This window comes from Oncorhynchus keta, unplaced genomic scaffold (assembly GCF_023373465.1).
Source record: "Oncorhynchus keta strain PuntledgeMale-10-30-2019 unplaced genomic scaffold, Oket_V2 Un_contig_6060_pilon_pilon, whole genome shotgun sequence".
In the NCBI taxonomy this organism is placed as follows: Eukaryota; Metazoa; Chordata; class Actinopteri; order Salmoniformes; family Salmonidae; genus Oncorhynchus; species Oncorhynchus keta.
This window is the reverse complement of record NW_026288651.1, coordinates 57,501-76,877: the sequence shown is the minus strand read 5'-3', so window position 1 is coordinate 76,877 and position 19,377 is coordinate 57,501. Positions and strand designations below refer to the sequence as shown.

At 44.8% G+C, this 19,377-nt stretch overlaps 1 protein-coding gene and 1 long non-coding RNA gene across 3 annotated transcripts in view; one reads left to right on the top strand and one right to left on the bottom strand.

Moving 5' to 3' along the window:
• The window catches only part of LOC127925666 (paired box protein Pax-5-like), a 103,821-nt gene that overhangs the window by 47,897 nt on the left and 36,547 nt on the right, over positions 1–19,377 (bottom strand). Inside the window, exons 4-5 of the mRNA XM_052510682.1 lie at positions 16,152–16,216; positions 7,057–7,179 (exon numbers count right to left, since the gene is read on the bottom strand). Of these exons, the coding sequence (XP_052366642.1) occupies positions 7,057–7,179; positions 16,152–16,216 (188 nt within the window). The remainder of the gene's footprint in view (positions 1–7,056; positions 7,180–16,151; positions 16,217–19,377) is intronic.
• Positions 15,347–15,976, top strand: LOC127925668 (uncharacterized). 2 transcript variants are annotated; one of them, XR_008121903.1, is made up of 3 exons: positions 15,347–15,515; positions 15,681–15,776; positions 15,876–15,976. It is a non-coding gene; the product is annotated as an uncharacterized LOC127925668 (long non-coding RNA). The 2 variants fall into 2 exon arrangements; XR_008121902.1 differs by having other exon boundaries at positions 15,347–15,548; positions 15,747–15,776; positions 15,876–15,919.

Sequence of the window (19,377 nt, the reverse complement as noted above, 5' to 3'; positions counted from 1 at the left end):
AACTCTATGGTTAAATGTAAGGGTTATCCCCCAACTCTATGGTTAAATGTAAGGGTTATCCCCCAACTCTATGGTTAAATGTAAGGGTTATCCCCCAACTCTATGGTTAAATGTAAATGGGTTATCCCCCCAACTCTATGGTTAAATGTAAGGGTTATCCCCCCCCAACTCTATGGTTAAATGTAAGGGTTATCCCCCAACTCTATGGTTAAATGTAAGGGTTATCCCCCCCCCAACTCTATGGTTAAATGTAAGGGTTATCCCCCCCCCAACTCTATGGTTAAATGTAAGGGTTATCCCCCCAACTCTATGGTTAAATGTAAGGGTTATCCCCCCAACTCTATGGTTAAATGTAAGGGTTATCCCCCAACTCTATGGTTAAATGTAAGGGTTATCCCCCAACTCTATGGTTAAATGTAAGGGTTATCCCCCAACTCTATGGTTAAATGTAAGGGTTATCCCCCAACTCTATGGTTAAATGTAAGGGTTATCCCCCAACTCTATGGTTAAATGTAAGGGTTATCCCCCAACTCTATGGTTAAATGTAAGGGTTATCCCCCAACTCTATGGTTAAATGTAAGGGTTATCCCCCAACTCTATGGTTAAATGTAAGGGTTATCCCCCCCACTCTATGGTTAAATGTAAGGGTTATCCCCCAACTCTATGGTTAAATGTAAGGGTTATCCCCCAACTCTATGGTTAAATGTAAGGGTTATCCCCCCCCCAACTCTATGGTTAAATGTAAGGGTTATCCCCCAACTCTATGGTTAAATGTAAGGGTTATCCCCCAACTCTATGGTTAAATGTAAGGGTTATCCCCCAACTCTATGGTTAAATGTAAGGGTTATCCCCCAACTCTATGGTTAAATGTAAGGGTTATCCCCCAACTCTATGGTTAAATGTAAGGGTTATCCCCCCCCCAACTCTATGGTTAAATGTAAGGGTTATCCCCCAACTCTATGGTTAAATGTAAGGGTTATCCCCCAACTCTATGGTTAAATGTAAGGGTTATCCCCCCCCAACTCTATGGTTAAATGTAAGGGTTATCCCCCAACTCTATGGTTAAATGTAAGGGTTATCCCCCAACTCTATGGTTAAATGTAAGGGTTATCCCCCAACTCTATGGTTAAATGTAAGGGTTATCCCCCCCCCAACTCTATGGTTAAATGTAAGGGTTATCCCCCCAACTCTATGGTTAAATGTAAGGGTTATCCCCCCAACTCTATGGTTAAATGTAAGGGTTATCCCCCCCTCTATGGTTAAATGTAAGGGTTATCCCCCCAACTCTATGGTTAAATGTAAGGGTTATCCCCCAACTCTATGGTTAAATGTAAGGGTTATCCCCCCCCAACTCTATGGTTAAATGTAAGGGTTATCCCCCAACTCTATGGTTAAATGTAAGGGTTATCCCCCAACTCTATGGTTAAATGTAAGGGTTATCCCCCAACTCTATGGTTAAATGTAAGGGTTATCCCCCCCAACTCTATGGTTAAATGTAAGGGTTATCCCCCAACTCTATGGTTAAATGTAAGGGTTATCCCCCAACTCTATGGTTAAATGTAAGGGTTATCCCCCAACTCTATGGTTAAATGTAAGGGTTATCCCCCCAACTCTATGGTTAAATGTAAGGGTTATCCCCCCCAACTCTATGGTTAAATGTAAGGGTTATCCCCCAACTCTATGGTTAAATGTAAGGGTTATCCCCCAACTCTATGGTTAAATGTAAGGGTTATCCCCCAACTCTATGGTTAAATGTAAGGGTTATCCCCCAACTCTATGGTTAAATGTAAGGGTTATCCCCCAACTCTATGGTTAAATGTAAGGGTTATCCCCCAACTCTATGGTTAAATGTAAGGGTTATCCCCCCAACTCTATGGTTAAATGTAAGGGTTATCCCCCAACTCTATGGTTAAATGTAAGGGTTATCCCCCCAACTCTATGGTTAAATGTAAGGGTTATCCCCCCAACTCTATGGTTAAATGTAAGGGTTATCCCCCAACTCTATGGTTAAATGTAAGGGTTATCCCCCCCCCAACTCTATGGTTAAATGTAAGGGTTATCCTCCCCCAACTCTATGGTTAAATGTAAGGGTTATCCCCCCCCCCAACTCTATGGTTAAATGTAAGGGTTATCCCCCCCACCCCCAACTCTATGGTTAAATGTAAGGGTTATCCCCCCCAACTCTATGGTTAAATGTAAGGGTTATCCCCACCCCAACTCTATGGTTAAATGTAAGGGTTATCCCCCAACTCTATGGTTAAATGTAAGGGTTATCCCCCCCCAACTCTATGGTTAAATGTAAGGGTTATCCCCCCCAACTCTATGGTTAAATGTAAGGGTTATCCCCCCCCAACTCTATGGTTAAATGTAAGGGTTATCCCCCCAACTCTATGGTTAAATGTAAGGGTTATCCCCCAACTCTATGGTTAAATGTAAGGGTTATCCCCCCCCCAACTCTATGGTTAAATGTAAGGGTTATCCCCCAACTCTATGGTTAAATGTAAGGGTTATCCCCCCAACTCTATGGTTAAATGTAAGGGTTATCCCCCCAACTCTATGGTTAAATGTAAGGGTTATCCCCCCAACTCTATGGTTAAATGTAAGGGTTATCCCCCAACTCTATGGTTAAATGTAAGGGTTATCCCCCAACTCTATGGTTAAATGTAAGGGTTATCCCCCAACTCTATGGTTAAATGTAAGGGTTATCCCCCCAACTCTATGGTTAAATGTAAGGGTTATCCCCCCCCCAACTCTATGGTTAAATGTAAGGGTTATCCCCCAACTCTATGGTTAAATGTAAGGGTTATCCCCCCAACTCTATGGTTAAATGTAAGGGTTATCCCCCCCAACTCTATGGTTAAATGTAAGGGTTATCCCCCCAACTCTATGGTTAAATGTAAGGGTTATCCCCCAACTCTATGGTTAAATGTAAGGGTTATCCCCCAACTCTATGGTTAAATGTAAGGGTTATCCCCCCAACTCTATGGTTAAATGTAAGGGTTATCCCCCCCAACTCTATGGTTAAATGTAAGGGTTATCCCCCCAACTCTATGGTTAAATGTAAGGGTTATCCCCCAACTCTATGGTTAAATGTAAGGGTTATCCCCCCCAACTCTATGGTTAAATGTAAGGGTTATCCCCCCAACTCTATGGTTAAATGTAAGGGTTATCCCCCAACTCTATGGTTAAATGTAAGGGTTATCCCCCAACTCTATGGTTAAATGTAAGGGTTATCCCCCAAACTCTATGGTTAAATGTAAGGGTTATCCCCCCAACTCTATGGTTAAATGTAAGGGTTATCCCCCCAACTCTATGGTTAAATGTAAGGGTTATCCCCCAACTCTATGGTTAAATGTAAGGGTTATCCCCCCAACTCTATGGTTAAATGTAAGGGTTATCCCCCAACTCTATGGTTAAATGTAAGGGTTATCCCCCCCAACTCTATGGTTAAATGTAAGGGTTATCCCCCAACTCTATGGTTAAATGTAAGGGTTATCCCCCCAACTCTATGGTTAAATGTAAGGGTTATCCCCCCAACTCTATGGTTAAATGTAAGGGTTATCCCCCAACTCTATGGTTAAATGTAAGGGTTATCCCCCAACTCTATGGTTAAATGTAAGGGTTATCCCCCAACTCTATGGTTAAATGTAAGGGTTATCCCCCAACTCTATGGTTAAATGTAAGGGTTATCCCCCCCCAACTCTATGGTTAAATGTAAGGGTTATCCCCCAACTCTATGGTTAAATGTAAGGGTTATCCCCCAACTCTATGGTTAAATGTAAGGGTTATCCCCCCCCAACTCTATGGTTAAATGTAAGGGTTATCCCCCCCAACTCTATGGTTAAATGTAAGGGTTATCACCCCCAACTCTATGGTTAAATGTAAGGGTTATCCCCCAACTCTATGGTTAAATGTAAGGGTTATTCCCCCAAACTCTATGGTTAAATGTAAGGGTTATCCCCCCAACTCTATGGTTAAATGTAAGGGTTATCCCCCAACTCGATGGTTAAATGTAAGGGTTATCCCCCAACTCTATGGTTAAATGTAAGGGTTATCCCCCAACTCTATGGTTAAATGTAAGGGTTATCCCCCACCCAACTCGATGGTTAAATGTAAGGGTTATCCCCCCAACTCGATGGTTAAATGTAAGGGTTATCCCCCAACTCTATGGTTAAATGTAAGGGTTATCCCCCCCCAACTCTATGGTTAAATGTAAGGGTTATCCCCCTCAACTCTATGGTTAAATGTAAGGGTTATCCCCCAACTCTATGGTTAAATGTAAGGGTTATCCCCCCCCCAACTCTATGGTTAAATGTAAGGGTTATCACCCCCAACTCTATGGTTAAATGTAAGGGTTATCCCCCAACTCTATGGTTAAATGTAAGGGTTATCCCCCAACTCTATGGTTAAATGTAAGGGTTATCCCCCAACTCTATGGTTAAATGTAAGGGTTATCACCCCTCAACTCTATGGTTAAATGTAAGGGTTATCCCCCCCAACTCTATGGTTAAATGTAAGGGTTATTCCCCGCACAACTCTATGGTTAAATGTAAGGGTTATCCCCCAACTCTATGGTTAAATGTAAGGGTTATCCCCCCCCAACTCGATGGTTAAATGTAAGGGTTATCCCCCCCAACTCTATGGTTAAATGTAAGGGTTATCCCCCCAACTCTATGGTTAAATGTAAGGGTTATCCCCCCCCCCCAACTCTATGGTTAAATGTAAGGGTTATCCCCCCCCAACTCTATGGTTAAATGTAAGGGTTATCCCCCCAACTCTATGGTTAAATGTAAGGGTTATCCCCCCCCCAACTCTATGGTTAAATGTAAGGGTTATCCCCCCCCAACTCTATGGTTAAATGTAAGGGTTATCCCCCCCAACTCTATGGTTAAATGTAAGGGTTATCCCCCCCAACTCTATGGTTAAATGTAAGGGTTATCCCCCAACTCTATGGTTAAATGTAAGGGTTATCCCCCAACTCTATGGTTAAATGTAAGGGTTATCCCCCAACTCTATGGTTAAATGTAAGGGTTATCCCCCCAACTCTATGGTTAAATGTAAGGGTTATCCCCCCAACTCTATGGTTAAATGTAAGGGTTATCCCCCCAACTCGATGGTTAAATGTAAGGGTTATCCCCCAACTCTATGGTTAAATGTAAGGGTTATCCCCCAACTCTATGGTTAAATGTAAGGGTTATCCCCCCCCCAACTCTATGGTTAAATGTAAGGGTTATCCCCCAACTCTATGGTTAAATGTAAGGGTTATCCCCCAACTCTATGGTTAAATGTAAGGGTTATCCCCCCCCCAACTCTATGGTTAAATGTAAGGGTTATCCCCCCCAACTCTATGGTTAAATGTAAGGGTTATCCCCCCCCAACTCTATGGTTAAATGTAAGGGTTATCCCCCCCCCAACTCGATGGTTAAATGTAAGGGTTATCCCCACCCCCAACTCTATGGTTAAATGTAAGGGTTATCCCCCCCCCAACTCTATGGTTAAATGTAAGGGTTATCACCCCCCAACTCGATGGTTAAATGTAAGGGTTATCACCCCCCAACTCTATGGTTAAATGTGAGGGTTATCCCCCAACTCTATGGTTAAATGTAAGGGTTATCCCCCCCCCAACTCTATGGTTAAATGTAAGGGTTATCCCCCCCCCCAACTCTATGGTTAAATGTAAGGGTTATCCCCCAACTCTATGGTTAAATGTAAGGGTTATCCCCCCAACTCTATGGTTAAATGTAAGGGTTATCCCCCCCAACTCTATGGTTAAATGTAAGGGTTATCCCCCCCAACTCTATGGTTAAATGTAAGGGTTATCCCCCCCAACTCTATGGTTAAATGTAAGGGTTATCCCCCCCAACTCTATGGTTAAATGTAAGGGTTATCCCCCAACTCTATGGTTAAATGTAAGGGTTATCACCCCCCACTCTATGGTTAAATGTAAGGGTTATCCCCCCAACTCTATGGTTAAATGTAAGGGTTATCCCCCAACTCTATGGTTAAATGTAAGGGTTATCCCCCAACTCTATGGTTAAATGTAAGGGTTATCCCCCCACCCAACTCGATGGTTAAATGTAAGGGTTATCCCCCCCAACTCGATGGTTAAATGTAAGGTTATCCCCCCAACTCGATGGTTAAATGTAAGGGTTATCCCCCAACTCTATGGTTAAATGTAAGGGTTATCCCCCCAACTCTATGGTTAAATGTAAGGGTTATCCCCCAACTCTATGGTTAAATGTAAGGGTTATCCCCCAACTCTATGGTTAAATGTAAGGGTTATCCCCCCCCACCTCTATGGTTAAATGTAAGGGTAATCCCCCCAACTCGATGGTTAAATGTAAGGGTTATCCCCCCCACCCAACTCGATGGTTAAATGTAAGGGTTATCCCCCCCAGCTCAATGGTTAAATGTAAGGGTTATCCCCCCCCAACTCTATGGTTAAATGTAAGGGTTATCACCCCTCAACTCTATGGTTAAATGTAAGGGTTATCCCCCCCCAACTCTATGGTTAAATGTAAGGGTTATCCCCCCCAACTCTATGGTTAAATGTAAGGGTTACCCCCCCCAACTCTATGGTTAAATGTAAGGGTTATCCCCCAACTCGATGGTTAAATGTAAGGGTTATCCCCCCCCCCCAACTCTATGGTTAAATGTAAGGGTTATCACCCCTCAACTCTATGGTTAAATGTAAGGGTTATCCCCCCCAACTCTATGGTTAAATGTAAGGGTTATCCCCCAACTCTATGGTTAAATGTAAGGGTTATCCCCCCAACTCGATGGTTAAATGTGAGGGTTACCCCCCCCAACTCTATGGTTAAATGTGAGGGTTACCCCCCCCAACTTGACGGCCGTAAGCCATTTAATTCCTAATGGTTGAGAAACTAGCGCTCATCGTCGCCTCTAGCGGACGGTTTTGAACTCATCTCCCGACGTCCTGCAGACCTGAAGGAACGTGGAATAAGGCCTTGGGTCTGGTGTGACCTGGCTGATCAGCTGTAACTCTCTCCACTCCCATCAGAGAAGACCGAACACACACACACACACGTCTCTCACCATCGTCTCTCTTCCGCTTCCCGTCGTTAGCTGAGCTGATACCCAGAATGCCACTGATGGAGTAGGAGGAGCCAGCCGAGTCACTGGTCACCGCAGAAACCTGTGTCGACGCTACCGACGACGCTGTGGAAAGTTTGGACAAAGGTCACAATGCTACATAACACTCCATTACACTACATGACACTACATAATGTTACATAACACTACATAATGCTACATAACACTACATAACACTACATAACACTACATGACACTACAAAATGTTACATAATGCTACATAACACTACATAATGCTACATAACACTACATAATGTTACATAACACTACATAATGTTACATAACACTACATAATGCTACATAACACTACAACACTACAAAATGTTACATAATGCTACATAACACTACATAATGTTACATAACACTACATAATGTTACATAATGCTACATAATGTTACATAACACTACATAATGCTACATAATGTTACATAACACTACATAATGCTACATAATGCTACATAATGTTACATAATGTTACATAACACTACATAACAATAAATGACCCTACATAATGCTACATAATGTTACATAACACTACATAACACTACATAATGCTACATAATGTTACATAACACTACATAACACTACATAATGCTACATAACACTACATAACACTACATAACACTACATGACACTACAAAATGTTACATAATGCTACATAACACTACATAATGTTACATAACACTACATAACACTACATAACACTACGACACTACAAAATGTTACATAATGCTACATAACACTACATAATGTTACATAACACTACATAATGTTACATAATGCTACATAATGTTACATAACACTACATAATGCTACATAATGTTACATAACACTACATAATGCTACATAATGCTACATAATGCTACATAATGTTACATAACACTACATAACACTACATAATGCTACATAATGTTACATAACACTACATAACAATAAATGACCCTACATAATGCTACATAATGTTACATAACACTACATAACACTACATAATGCTACATAATGTTACATAACACTACATAACACTACATAATGCTACATAATTTTACATAACACTACATAACAATACATGACACTACATAATGCCGCATAATGCTACATAATGTTACATAACACTGCATAACACTACATAATGTTACATAATGCTAATTAACTTTACATAACACTACATAACAATACATGACACTACATAATGCTGCATAACCTTACATACTGCTACATAACACTACATAATGCTACATAATGCTACATTATTTTACATACCGCTACATAACACTACATAATGCTACATAACACTACATAATGGTGCATAACCTTACATACTGCTACATAACACTACATAATGGTGCATAACCTTACATACTGCTACATAACACTACATAACACTACATAATGCTACATTATGTTACATACCGCTACATAACACTACATAATGCTACATTATGTTACATACCGCTACATAACACTACATAATGCTACATTATGTTACAAACCGCTACATAACACTACATAATGCTACATAACACTACATAATGCTACATAACACTACATAATGCTACATTATGTTATATACTGCTACATAACACTACATAATGCTACATTATGTTACATACCGCTACATAACACTACATAATGCTACATAACACTACATAATGTTACATAATGCTAATTAATTTTACATAACACTACATAACAATACATGACACTACATAATGCTGCATAACCTTACATACTGCTACATAACACTACATAATGCTACATAATGCTACATTATTTTACATACCGCTACATAACACTACATAATGCTACATAACACTACATAATGGTGCATAACCTTACATACTGCTACATAACACTACATAATGGTGCATAACCTTACAACTGCTACATAACACTGACATAACACTACATAATGCTACATTATGTTACATACCGCTTACATAACACTACATAATGCTACATAATGTTACATAACATGACATAACACTACATAATGCTACATTATGTTACATACCGCTACATAACACTACATAATGCTACATAACACTACATAATGCTACATAACGCACTACATAATGCTACATATGTTACATAACACTACATAACACTACATAATGCTAGATAACGGCGCATAACATGACATAACACTACATAATGCTACATTATGTTATATACCGCTACATAACACTACATAATGCTACATAACACTACATAATGCTACATAACGCTACTTTATTTTACATACTGTTACATAACACTACATAATGCTACATAATGTTACATAACGGTACATAACATGACATAACACTGCATAATGCTACATAATGCTACACACATTACATAACACTACATAATGCTAGATAACGGCGCATAACATGACATAACACTACATAATGCTACATAACGGTGCATAACATGACATAACACTGCATAATGTTACATAACGGTACATAACATGACATAACACTGCATAATGTTACATAACGGTACATAACATGACATAACACTGCATAATGCTAGATAACGGCGCATAACATGACATAACACTGCATAATGTTACATAACGGTACATAACATGACATAACACTGCATAATGCTACATAATGCTACACACATTACATAACACTACATAATGCTAGATAACGGCGCATAACATGACATAACACTGCATAATGCTAGATAACGGTACATAACATGACATAACACTGCATAATGCTAGATAACGGCGCATAACATGACATAACACTGCATAATGCTAGATAACGGTACATAACATGACATAACACTACATAATGCTACATAACGGTGCATAACATGACATAACACTACATAATGCTACATAACGGTGCATAACATGACATAACACTACATAATGCTACATAACGGTACATAACATGACATAACACTGCATAATGCTAGATAACGGCGCATAACATGACATAACACTACATAATGTTACATAACGGTACATAACATGACATAACACTACATAATGCTACATAACGGTACATAACATGACATAACACTACATAATGCTACATAACGGTACATAACATGACATAACACTACATAATGCTACATAACGGTACATAACATGACATAACACTACATAATGCTACATAATGCTACACACATTACATAACACTACATAATGCTACATAACGGTGCATAACATGACATAACACTGCATAATGCTAGATAACGGTACATAACATGACATAACACTACATAATGCTACATAACGGTGCATAACATGACATAACACTACATAATGCTAGATAACGGCACATAACATGACATAACACTGCATAATGCTAGATAACGGTACATAACATGACATAACACTGCATAATGCTACATAATGCTACACACATGACATAACACTACATAATGCTAGATAACGGTACATAACATGACATAACATGACATAACACTACATAATGCTACATAACGGTGCATAGGGTGCTCATAACGTCTAAACACCGTATCACACATAATGTCGTGTAACCTTCTGAACTAAAAGACACAGGTCGGTCGTAACGCTACGTAGGACTGTCACAGGACTGTCATAAATTGGTAATAACCCTTGGTTTTAAGAAGTCGTAATTTATCATTTAGATATTGTAAGCCTTTAGTACAAAACAGCTAGCCACCACACCTCATTACAGTTTGCTTACTTGGCGGGTCATTTGTGAAGCGCTTGTTAAATAGAATTAGTGGTAGTTAGTTCACTATATAGGGAATAGGGCTCTGGTCACTATATAGGGAATAGGGCTCTGGTCACTATATAGGGAATAGGGCTCTGGTCATAATAGCTAATAACTCTGGTCACTATATAGGGAATAACCTCTGGTCACTATATACCTCTGGTCACTATATAGGAATAGGGCTCTGGTCACTAGGGAATAACGTCTGGTCACTATATAGGGAATAGGGCTCTGGTCACTATATAGGGAATAGGGCTCTGGTCACTATATAGGGAATAGGGCTCTGGTCACTATATAGGGAATAGGGCTCTGGTCACTATATAGGGAATAGGGCTCTGGTCACTATATAGGGAATAGGGCTCTGGTCACTATATAGGGAATAGGGCTCTGGTCACTAGTAGTTCACTATATAGGGAATAGGGCTCTGGTCACTAGTAGTTCACTATATAGGGAATAGGGCTCTGGTCACTATATAGGGAATAGGGCTCTGGTCACTATATAGGGAATAGGGCTCTGGTCACTAGTAGTTCACTATATAGGGAATAGGGCTCTAGTCACTAGTAGTTCACTATATAGGGAATAGGGCCCTGGTCACTAGTAGTTCACTATATAGGGAATAGGGATCTGGTCACTAGTAGTGCACTATATAGGGAATAAGGCTCTGGTCACTAGTAGTGCACTATATAGGGAATAGGGCTCTGGTCACTAGTAGTTCACTATATAGGGAATAGGGCTCTGGTCACTATATAGGGAATAGGGCTCTGGTCACTATATAGGGAATAGGGCTCTGGTCACTAGTAGTTCACTATATAGGGAATAGGGCTCTAGTCACTAGTAGTTCACTATATAGGGAATAGGGCTGGTCACTAGTAGTCACTATATAGGAATAAGGCTCTGGTCACTAGTAGTCACTATATAGGGAATAGGGCTCTGGTCACTAGTAGTTCACTATATAGGGAATAGGGCTCTAGTCACTAGTAGTTCACTATATAGGGAATAGGGCTCTGGTCACTAGTAGTTCACTATATAGGGAATAGGGCTCTGGTCACTAGTAGTTCACTATATAGGGAATAGGGCTCTGGTCACTAGTAGTTCACTATATAGGGAATAGGGCTCTGGTCACTAGTAGTTCACTATATAGGGAATAGGGCTCTGGTCACTAGTAGTTCACTATATAGGGAATAGGGCTCTGGTCACTAGTAGTGCACTATATGTAGGGCTCTGGTCTAAGTAGTGCACTATATAGGGAATAGGGCTCTGGTCACTAGTAGTTCACTATATAGGAATAGGGCTCTGTCACTAGTAGTTCACTATATAGGAATAGGGCTCTGGTCACTAGTAGTTCACTATATAGGGAATAGGGCTCTGGTCAAAGTAGTTCACTATATAGGGAATAGGGCTCTGGTCACTAGTAGTTCACTATATAGGGAATAGGGCTCTGGTCACTAGTAGTTCACTATATAGGGAATAGGGCTCTGGTCACTAGTAGTTCACTATGAGGAATAGGGCTCTGGTCCTAGTAGTACCCTGAGGGAATAGAAACTCTGGTTCCTGGTTCAGTAACCACATGAGGAGAATAGGGCTCTGGTCCTGGTTCAGTAACCATGGAGAATGAGACTCTGTTCCTGGTTCAGTAACCTCTGGTCACTAGAATGAAACTCTGTTCTGGTTCAGTAACCATGGAGAATGAGACTCTGTTCCTGGTTCAGTAACCCTGGAGAATGAAACTCTGTTCCTGGTTCAGTAACCCTGAGGAGAATGAAACTCTGTTCCTGGTTCAGTAACCATGGAGAATGAAACTCTGTTCCTGGTTCAGTAACCCTGAGGAGAATGAAACTCTGTTCCTGGTTCAGTAACCTTGGAGAATGAAACTCTGTTCCTGGTTCAGTAAATAGGGCTCTGGTCCTGGTTCAGTAACTATATAGAGAATGAAACTCTGTTCCTGGTTCAGTAACCATGGAGAATGAAACTCTGTTCCTGGTTCAGTAATGAAACCTGTTCCTGGTTCAGTAACCATGGAGAATGAAACTCTGTTCCTGGTTCAGGAGAATAACCTGTTCCTGGTTCAGTAACCATATAGGAGAATGAAACTCTGTTCCTGGTTCAGTAACCATGGAGAATAACTCTGGTCCTGGTTCAGTAACCATGGAGAATGAAACTCTGGTCCTGGTTCAGTAACCATGGAGAATGAAACTCTGGTTCCTGGTTCAGTAACCATGGAGAATAACTCTGGTTCCTGGTTCAGTAACCATGGAGAATGAAACTCTGGTTCCTGGTTCAGTAACCATGGTTCCTGGTTCAAGAATGAAACTCTGTTCCTGGTTCAGTAACCATGGAGAATGAAACTCTGGTTCCTGGTTCAGTAACCATGGAGAATGAAACTCTGGTTCCTGGTTCAGTAACCATGGAGAATGAAACTCTGTTCCTGGTTCAGTAACCATGGAGAATGAAACTCTGTTCCTGGTTCAGTAACCATGGAGAATGAAACTCTGTTCCTGGTTCAGTAACCATGGAGAATGAAACTCTGTTCCTGGTTCAGTAACCATGGAGAATGAAACTCTGTTCCTGGTTCAGTAACCATGGAGAATGAAACTCTGGTTCCTGGTTCAGTAACCATGGAGAATGAAACTCTGGTTCCTGGTTCAGTAACCATGGAGAATGAAACTCTGGTTCCTGGTTCAGTAACCATGGAGAATGAAACTCTGGTTCCTGGTTCAGTAACCATGGAGAATGAAACTCTGGTTCCTGGTTCAGTAACCATGGAGAATGAAACTCTGGTTCCTGGTTCAGTAACCATGGAGAATGAAACTCTGGTTCCTGGTTCAGTAACCATGGAGAATGAAACTCTGGTTCCTGGTTCAGTAACCATGGAGAATGAAACTCTGGTTCCTGGTTCAGTAACCATGGAGAATGAAACTCTGGTTCCTGGTTCAGTAACCATGGAGAATGAAACTCTGGTTCCTGGTTCAGTAACCATGGAGATGTATTGAATCTCTTTGCTTCCTGTTGATTTATCACTTCAATTATCACCTTTTCTCTTTTTTTTCTCTCTCAGGAAACAAACGCATTTTATCCTTCAATATTTTCATTATTCTCCAAATCCAAATGTTCAATTTTCCGCCCTGGAGTCAAAACCATTTATCTGTGTAATCTGAGAGTGAGGTGTGTGTGTGTGTGTGTGTGTGTGTGTGTGTGTGTGTGTGTGTGTGTGTGTGTGTGTGTGTGTGTGTGTGTGTGTGTGTGTGTGTGTGTGTGTGTGTGTGTGTGTGTGTGTGTGTGTGTGTGTGAAATTAATTTAGATTAAGTGACGGAGTGTGATTCTGAAGATTTGAGAGACACTGAAACACAATCCACTGGAGGCTAAAACAGCAGATAGAGAGAGGTGGAGGAAGGGGAGGAGGGGAGGGAGGGGAGGGAGGGGGAGGAGGGGAGGAAGGGGAGGGAGGGAGGGGGGGGAGGGGGGAGGGGGGAGGGAGGGGGGGGAGGAAGGGGGGAGGGAGGGGGGAGGGGGGAGGGGGGAGGGGGAGGGGGGGAGGGAGGGGAGGGAGGGGGAGGAAGGGGGAAGGGGAGGGAGGGGGAGGGGGGAGGGAGGGGGGAGGGGGGAGGAAGGGAGGAGGGGGAGGAAGGGGGAGGGGAGGGAGGGGAGGGAGGAGGGGGAGGGAATGGGGGAAGGGGAGGGAGGGGGAGGGAGGGAGGGGGGAGGGAGGGAGGGGGAGGAATGGGGAGGAGGGGAGGGAGGGGAGGAGGGGGAGGAAGGGGGAGGAGGGGGAAGGGGAGGGAGGGGGAGGGGAAGGGAGGAGGGGGGGAGGAATGGGGAGGGGGAGGGAGGAGGAGGGGGAGGGAGGGGGGGAAGGGGAGGGGGAGGAATGGGGAGGAAGGGGAGGGAGGGGGAGGAATGGGAGGAAGGGGAGGGAGGGAGGGGGAGGAAGGGGAGGTGGAGGGGGAGGAAATGGGGAGGAAGGGGAGGGGGGAGGGAGGGGGGGAGGAATGGGGAGGAAGGGGAGGGAGGGAGGGGGAGGAAGGGGAGGAAGGGGAGGTGGAGGGGGAAATGGGAGGAGGGGAGAGGAGGGGAGGAGGGGAGGAGGGGAGGAAGGGATGGAGGGAGGGAGGGAGGAAGGGGAGGAAAAGAGGGAGATGAAGAGGAGGGGAGAGAGCAAGGGGAGAGGAGGAGGAGGAAGGGTGGAGAGGAAGGAAGGAAGGAAGGAAGGAAGGAAGGAAGGAAGGAAGGAAGGAAGGAAGGAAGGAAGGAAGGAAGGAAGGAAGGAAGGTGGGAAGGAGGGAGGGAGGGAGGGAGGGAGGGAGGGAAAGAGGAGGAGGAGGGGAGAGAGAAATGGGGAGAGGAGGAGGAAGGGGGAGAGCAAGAGGAAGGAAGGGAGGGATGGGGAGAGAGAAAGAGAAATAGAGAGTGGAAGGGGGAGAGAGAGTGAGGGGGTAGGGGGCTTGTAAGGGTGACATAGGGTTATCATGAACAACTATTAAGGTGGTTATTAGCAGCTATAAAGGCTGACTTACCTAGGTTATGAGCAGAGAGAGGTCCTGACTGACCCAGGTTATGAGCAGAGAGAGGTCCTGACTGACCCAGGTTATGAGCAGAGAGAGGTCCTGACTGACCCAGGTTATGAGCAGAGAGAGGTCCTGACTGACCCAGGTTATGAGCAGAGAGAGGTCCTGACTTACCCAGGTTATGAGCAGAGAGAGGTCCTGACTGACCCAGGTTATGAGCAGAGAGAGGTCCTGACTTACCTAGGTTATGAGCAGAGAGAGGTCCTGACTTACCCAGGTTATGAGCAGAGAGAGGTCCTGACTTACCTAGGTTATGAGCAGAGAGAGGTCCTGACTTACCTAGGTTATGAGCAGAGAGAGGTCCTGACTTACCCAGGTTATGAGCAGAGAGAGGTCCTGACTTACCCAGGTTATGAGCAGAGAGAGGTGACTGACCCAGGTTATGAGCAGAGAGAGGTCCTGACTTACCTAGGTTATGAGCAGAGAGAGGTCCTGACTGACCTAGGTTATGAGCAGAGAGAGGTCCTGACTTACCTAGGTTATGAGCAGAGAGAGGTCCTGACTGACCTAGGTTATGAGCAGAGAGAGGTCCTGACTGACCCAGGTTATGAGCAGAGAGAGGTCCTGACTTACCCAGGTTATGAGCAGAGAGAGGTCCTGACTTACCTAGGTTATGAGCAGAGAGAGGTCCTGACTGACCCAGGTTATGAGCAGAGAGAGGTCCTGACTTACCTAGGTTATGAGCAGAGAGAGGTCCTGACTGACCTAGGTTATGAGCAGAGAGAGGTCCTGACTGACCTAGGTTATGAGCAGAGAGAGGTCCTGACTTACCTAGGTTATGAGCAGAGAGAGGTCCTGACTGACCCGGAGGCTGCTGGACTTTGGTCCTGATGATCCTACAAGAGAATACAAACCACGTAAGAGACTGTGTGTGTGTGTGTGTGTGTGTGTGTGTGTGTGTGTGTGTGTGTGTGTGTGTGTGTGTGTGTGTGTGTGTGTGTGTGTGTGTGTGTGTGTGTGTGTGTGTGTGTGTGTGTGTGTGTGTAAAGTGGCTGAGGCAGGCTGACATGGCAGAGGGGCCTAACACTTCCTGCTTGGCTGCTCATGCAAGTCCTCTCTTCCCACTTTCTCTCTGCCATTCTCCTTCCTTAAACCCTCTCTCTTTCTGTCCTCTGTCAGACTACCCCTCTCTGTCCTCTGTCACCCGGAGGCTGCTGGACTTTGGTCCTGATGATCACTACCCCTCTCTGTCCTCACTATCCTCTCCCTCCTTAAACCCTCTCTCTTTCTGTCCTCTGTCCTCACTGCCCCTCTCTGTCCTCTGTCATCACTACCCCTCTCTGTCCTCTGTCATCACTACCCCTCTCTGTCCTCTGTCATCACTACCCCTCTCTGTCCTCTGTCATCACTACCCCTCTCTGTCCTCTGTCATCACTACCCCTCTCTGTCCTCACTATCCTCTCCCTCCTTAAACCCTCTCTCTTTCTGTCCTCTGTCATCACTACCCCTCTCTGTCCTCTGTCATCACTACCCCTCTCTGTCCTCACTGTCCTCTCCCTCCTTAAACCCTCTCTCTTTCTGTCCTCTGTCATCACTACCCCTCTCTGTCCTCACTGTCCTCTCCCTCCTTAAACCCTCTCTCTTTCTGTCCTCTGTCATCACTACCCCTCTCTGTCCTCACTATCCTCTCCCTCCTTAAACCCTCTCTCTTTCTGTCCTCTGTCATCACTACCCCTCTCTGTCCTCACTATCCTCTCCCTCCTTAAACCCTCTCTTTCTGTCCTCTGTCATCACTACCCCTCTCTGTCCTCTGTCATCACTACCCCTCTCTGTCCTCACTATCCTCTCCCTCCTTAAACCCTCTCTCTTTCTGTCCTCTGTCATCACTACCCCTCTCTGTCCTCACTATCCTCTCCCTCCTTAAACCCTCTCTCTTTCTGTCCTCTGTCATCACTACCCCTCTCTGTCCTCTGTCATCACTACCCCTCTCTGTCCTCACTACCCCTCTCTGTCCTCACTACCCCTCTCTATCCTCACTACCCCTCTCTGTCCTCACTACCCCTCTCTGTCCTCTGTCCTCACTACCCCTCTCTGTCCCCTCTCTATCCTCTACCCCTCTCTGTCATCACTACCCCTCTCTGTCCTCACTACCCCTCTCTCTCCTCACTACCCTCTGTCTTCTGTCCTCTGTCATCACTACCCCTCTCTGTCCTCACTACCCCTCCTCTCCCCCCTCTCTGTCCTCACTAAATTACCCTCTCTCTTTCTGTCCTCTGTCATCACTACCCCTCTCTGTCCTCACTGCCTCTGTCCTCACTACCCCTCTCTGTCCTCAAAACCCTCTCTGTCCTCACTACCCCTCTCTGTCCTCTGTCCTCACTACCCCTCTCTGTCCTCACTGTCCTCTCTGTCCTCACTACCCTCTCTCTTTCTGTCCTCTGTCATCACTACCCCTCTCTGTCCTCACTATCCTCTCCTCCTTAAACCCTCTCTCTTTCTGTCCTCTGTCATCACTACCCCTCTCTGTCCTCACTACCTCTCTCTCTGTCCTCAACCCTCTGTCTCACTACCCCTCTCTGTCCTCTGTCATCACTACCCCTCTCTGTCCTCACTACCCCTCTCTGTCCTCACTAAACCTCTCTGTACTCTTACCCTCTCTCTCACTACCCCTCTCTGTCCTCTGTCATCACTACCCCTCTCTGTCCTCACTACCCCTCTCTGTCCTTATTACCCCTCTCTGTCCTCTGTCTCACTACCCTCTCTCTGTCCTCACTACCCCTCTCTGTCCTCCTTAAACCCTCTCTCTTTCTGTCCCTCTCTGTCATCACTACCCCTCTCTGTCCTCTGTCCTCACTACCCCTCTCTGTCCTCACTACCCCTCTCTCTCCTAAACCCTCTCTGTCTCACTTCTCTGTCCTCTGTCCTCACTACCCTGTCTCACTCTGTCCTCACTACCCCTCTCTGTCCTCACTACCCCTCTCTGTCTCATTAAAACCCTCTCTTTTCTGTCCTCTGTCCTCACTACCCCTCTGTCCTCACCCCTATCCCTCTCCCTCTCTGTCCTCAAACCCTCTCTCTTTCTGTCCTCTGTCATCACTACCCCTCTCTGTCCTCACTACCCCTCTCTCCTCTCCCCTCTCTGTCCTCACTACCCCTCTGTCCTCACTACCCCTCTCTGTCCTCACTACCCCTCTCTATCCTCTGTCCTCACTACCCCTCTCTGTCCTCACTATCCCTCCCCCTCTGTCCTCAACCCCTCTCTTTCTGTCCTCTGTCCTCACTACCCCTCTCTGTCCTCTGTCCTCACTACCCCTCTCTGTCCTCACTACCCCTCTCTGTCCTCACTACCCCTCTCTGTCCTCTGTCCTCACTACCCCTCTCTGTCCTCACTACCCCTCTCTGTCCTCACTACCCCTCTCTGTCCTCACTACCCCTTAAAACCTCTCTCTTTCTGTCCTCTGTCATCACTACCCCTCTCTGTCCTCTGTCCTCACTACCCTCTCTGTCTTCACTACCCCTCTCTGTCCTCACTACCCCTCTCTGTCCTCACTCCCCTCTCTGTCCTCACTACCCCTCTCTGTCCTCACTACCCCTCTCTGTCCTCTGTCCTCACTACCCCTCTCTGTCCTCACTACCCCTCTCTGTCCTCTGTCTCTCATCTGTCCTCTGTCATCACTACCCCTCTCTGTCCTCTGTCCTCACTACCCCTCTCTGTCCTCACTACCCCTCTCCTCACTACCCCTCTCTGTCCTCACTACCCCTCTCTGTCCTCACTCTGTCCGCTGTCCTCACTACCCCTATCTGTCCTCACTACCCCTCTCTGTCCTCACTCTCTGTCCTCACCCCTCTCTGTCCTCACTACCCCTCTCTGTCCTCACTCTCTCTGTCCTCACTCACTACCCCTCTCTCTGTCCTCACTACCCCTCTCTGTCCTCACTACCCCTCTCTGTCCTCATTGTCTCTGTCCTCACTACCCCTCTCTGTCCTCACTACCCCTGTCATCACTACCCCTCTCTGTCCTCACTACCCCTCTCTGTCCTCATTACCCCTCTCTGTC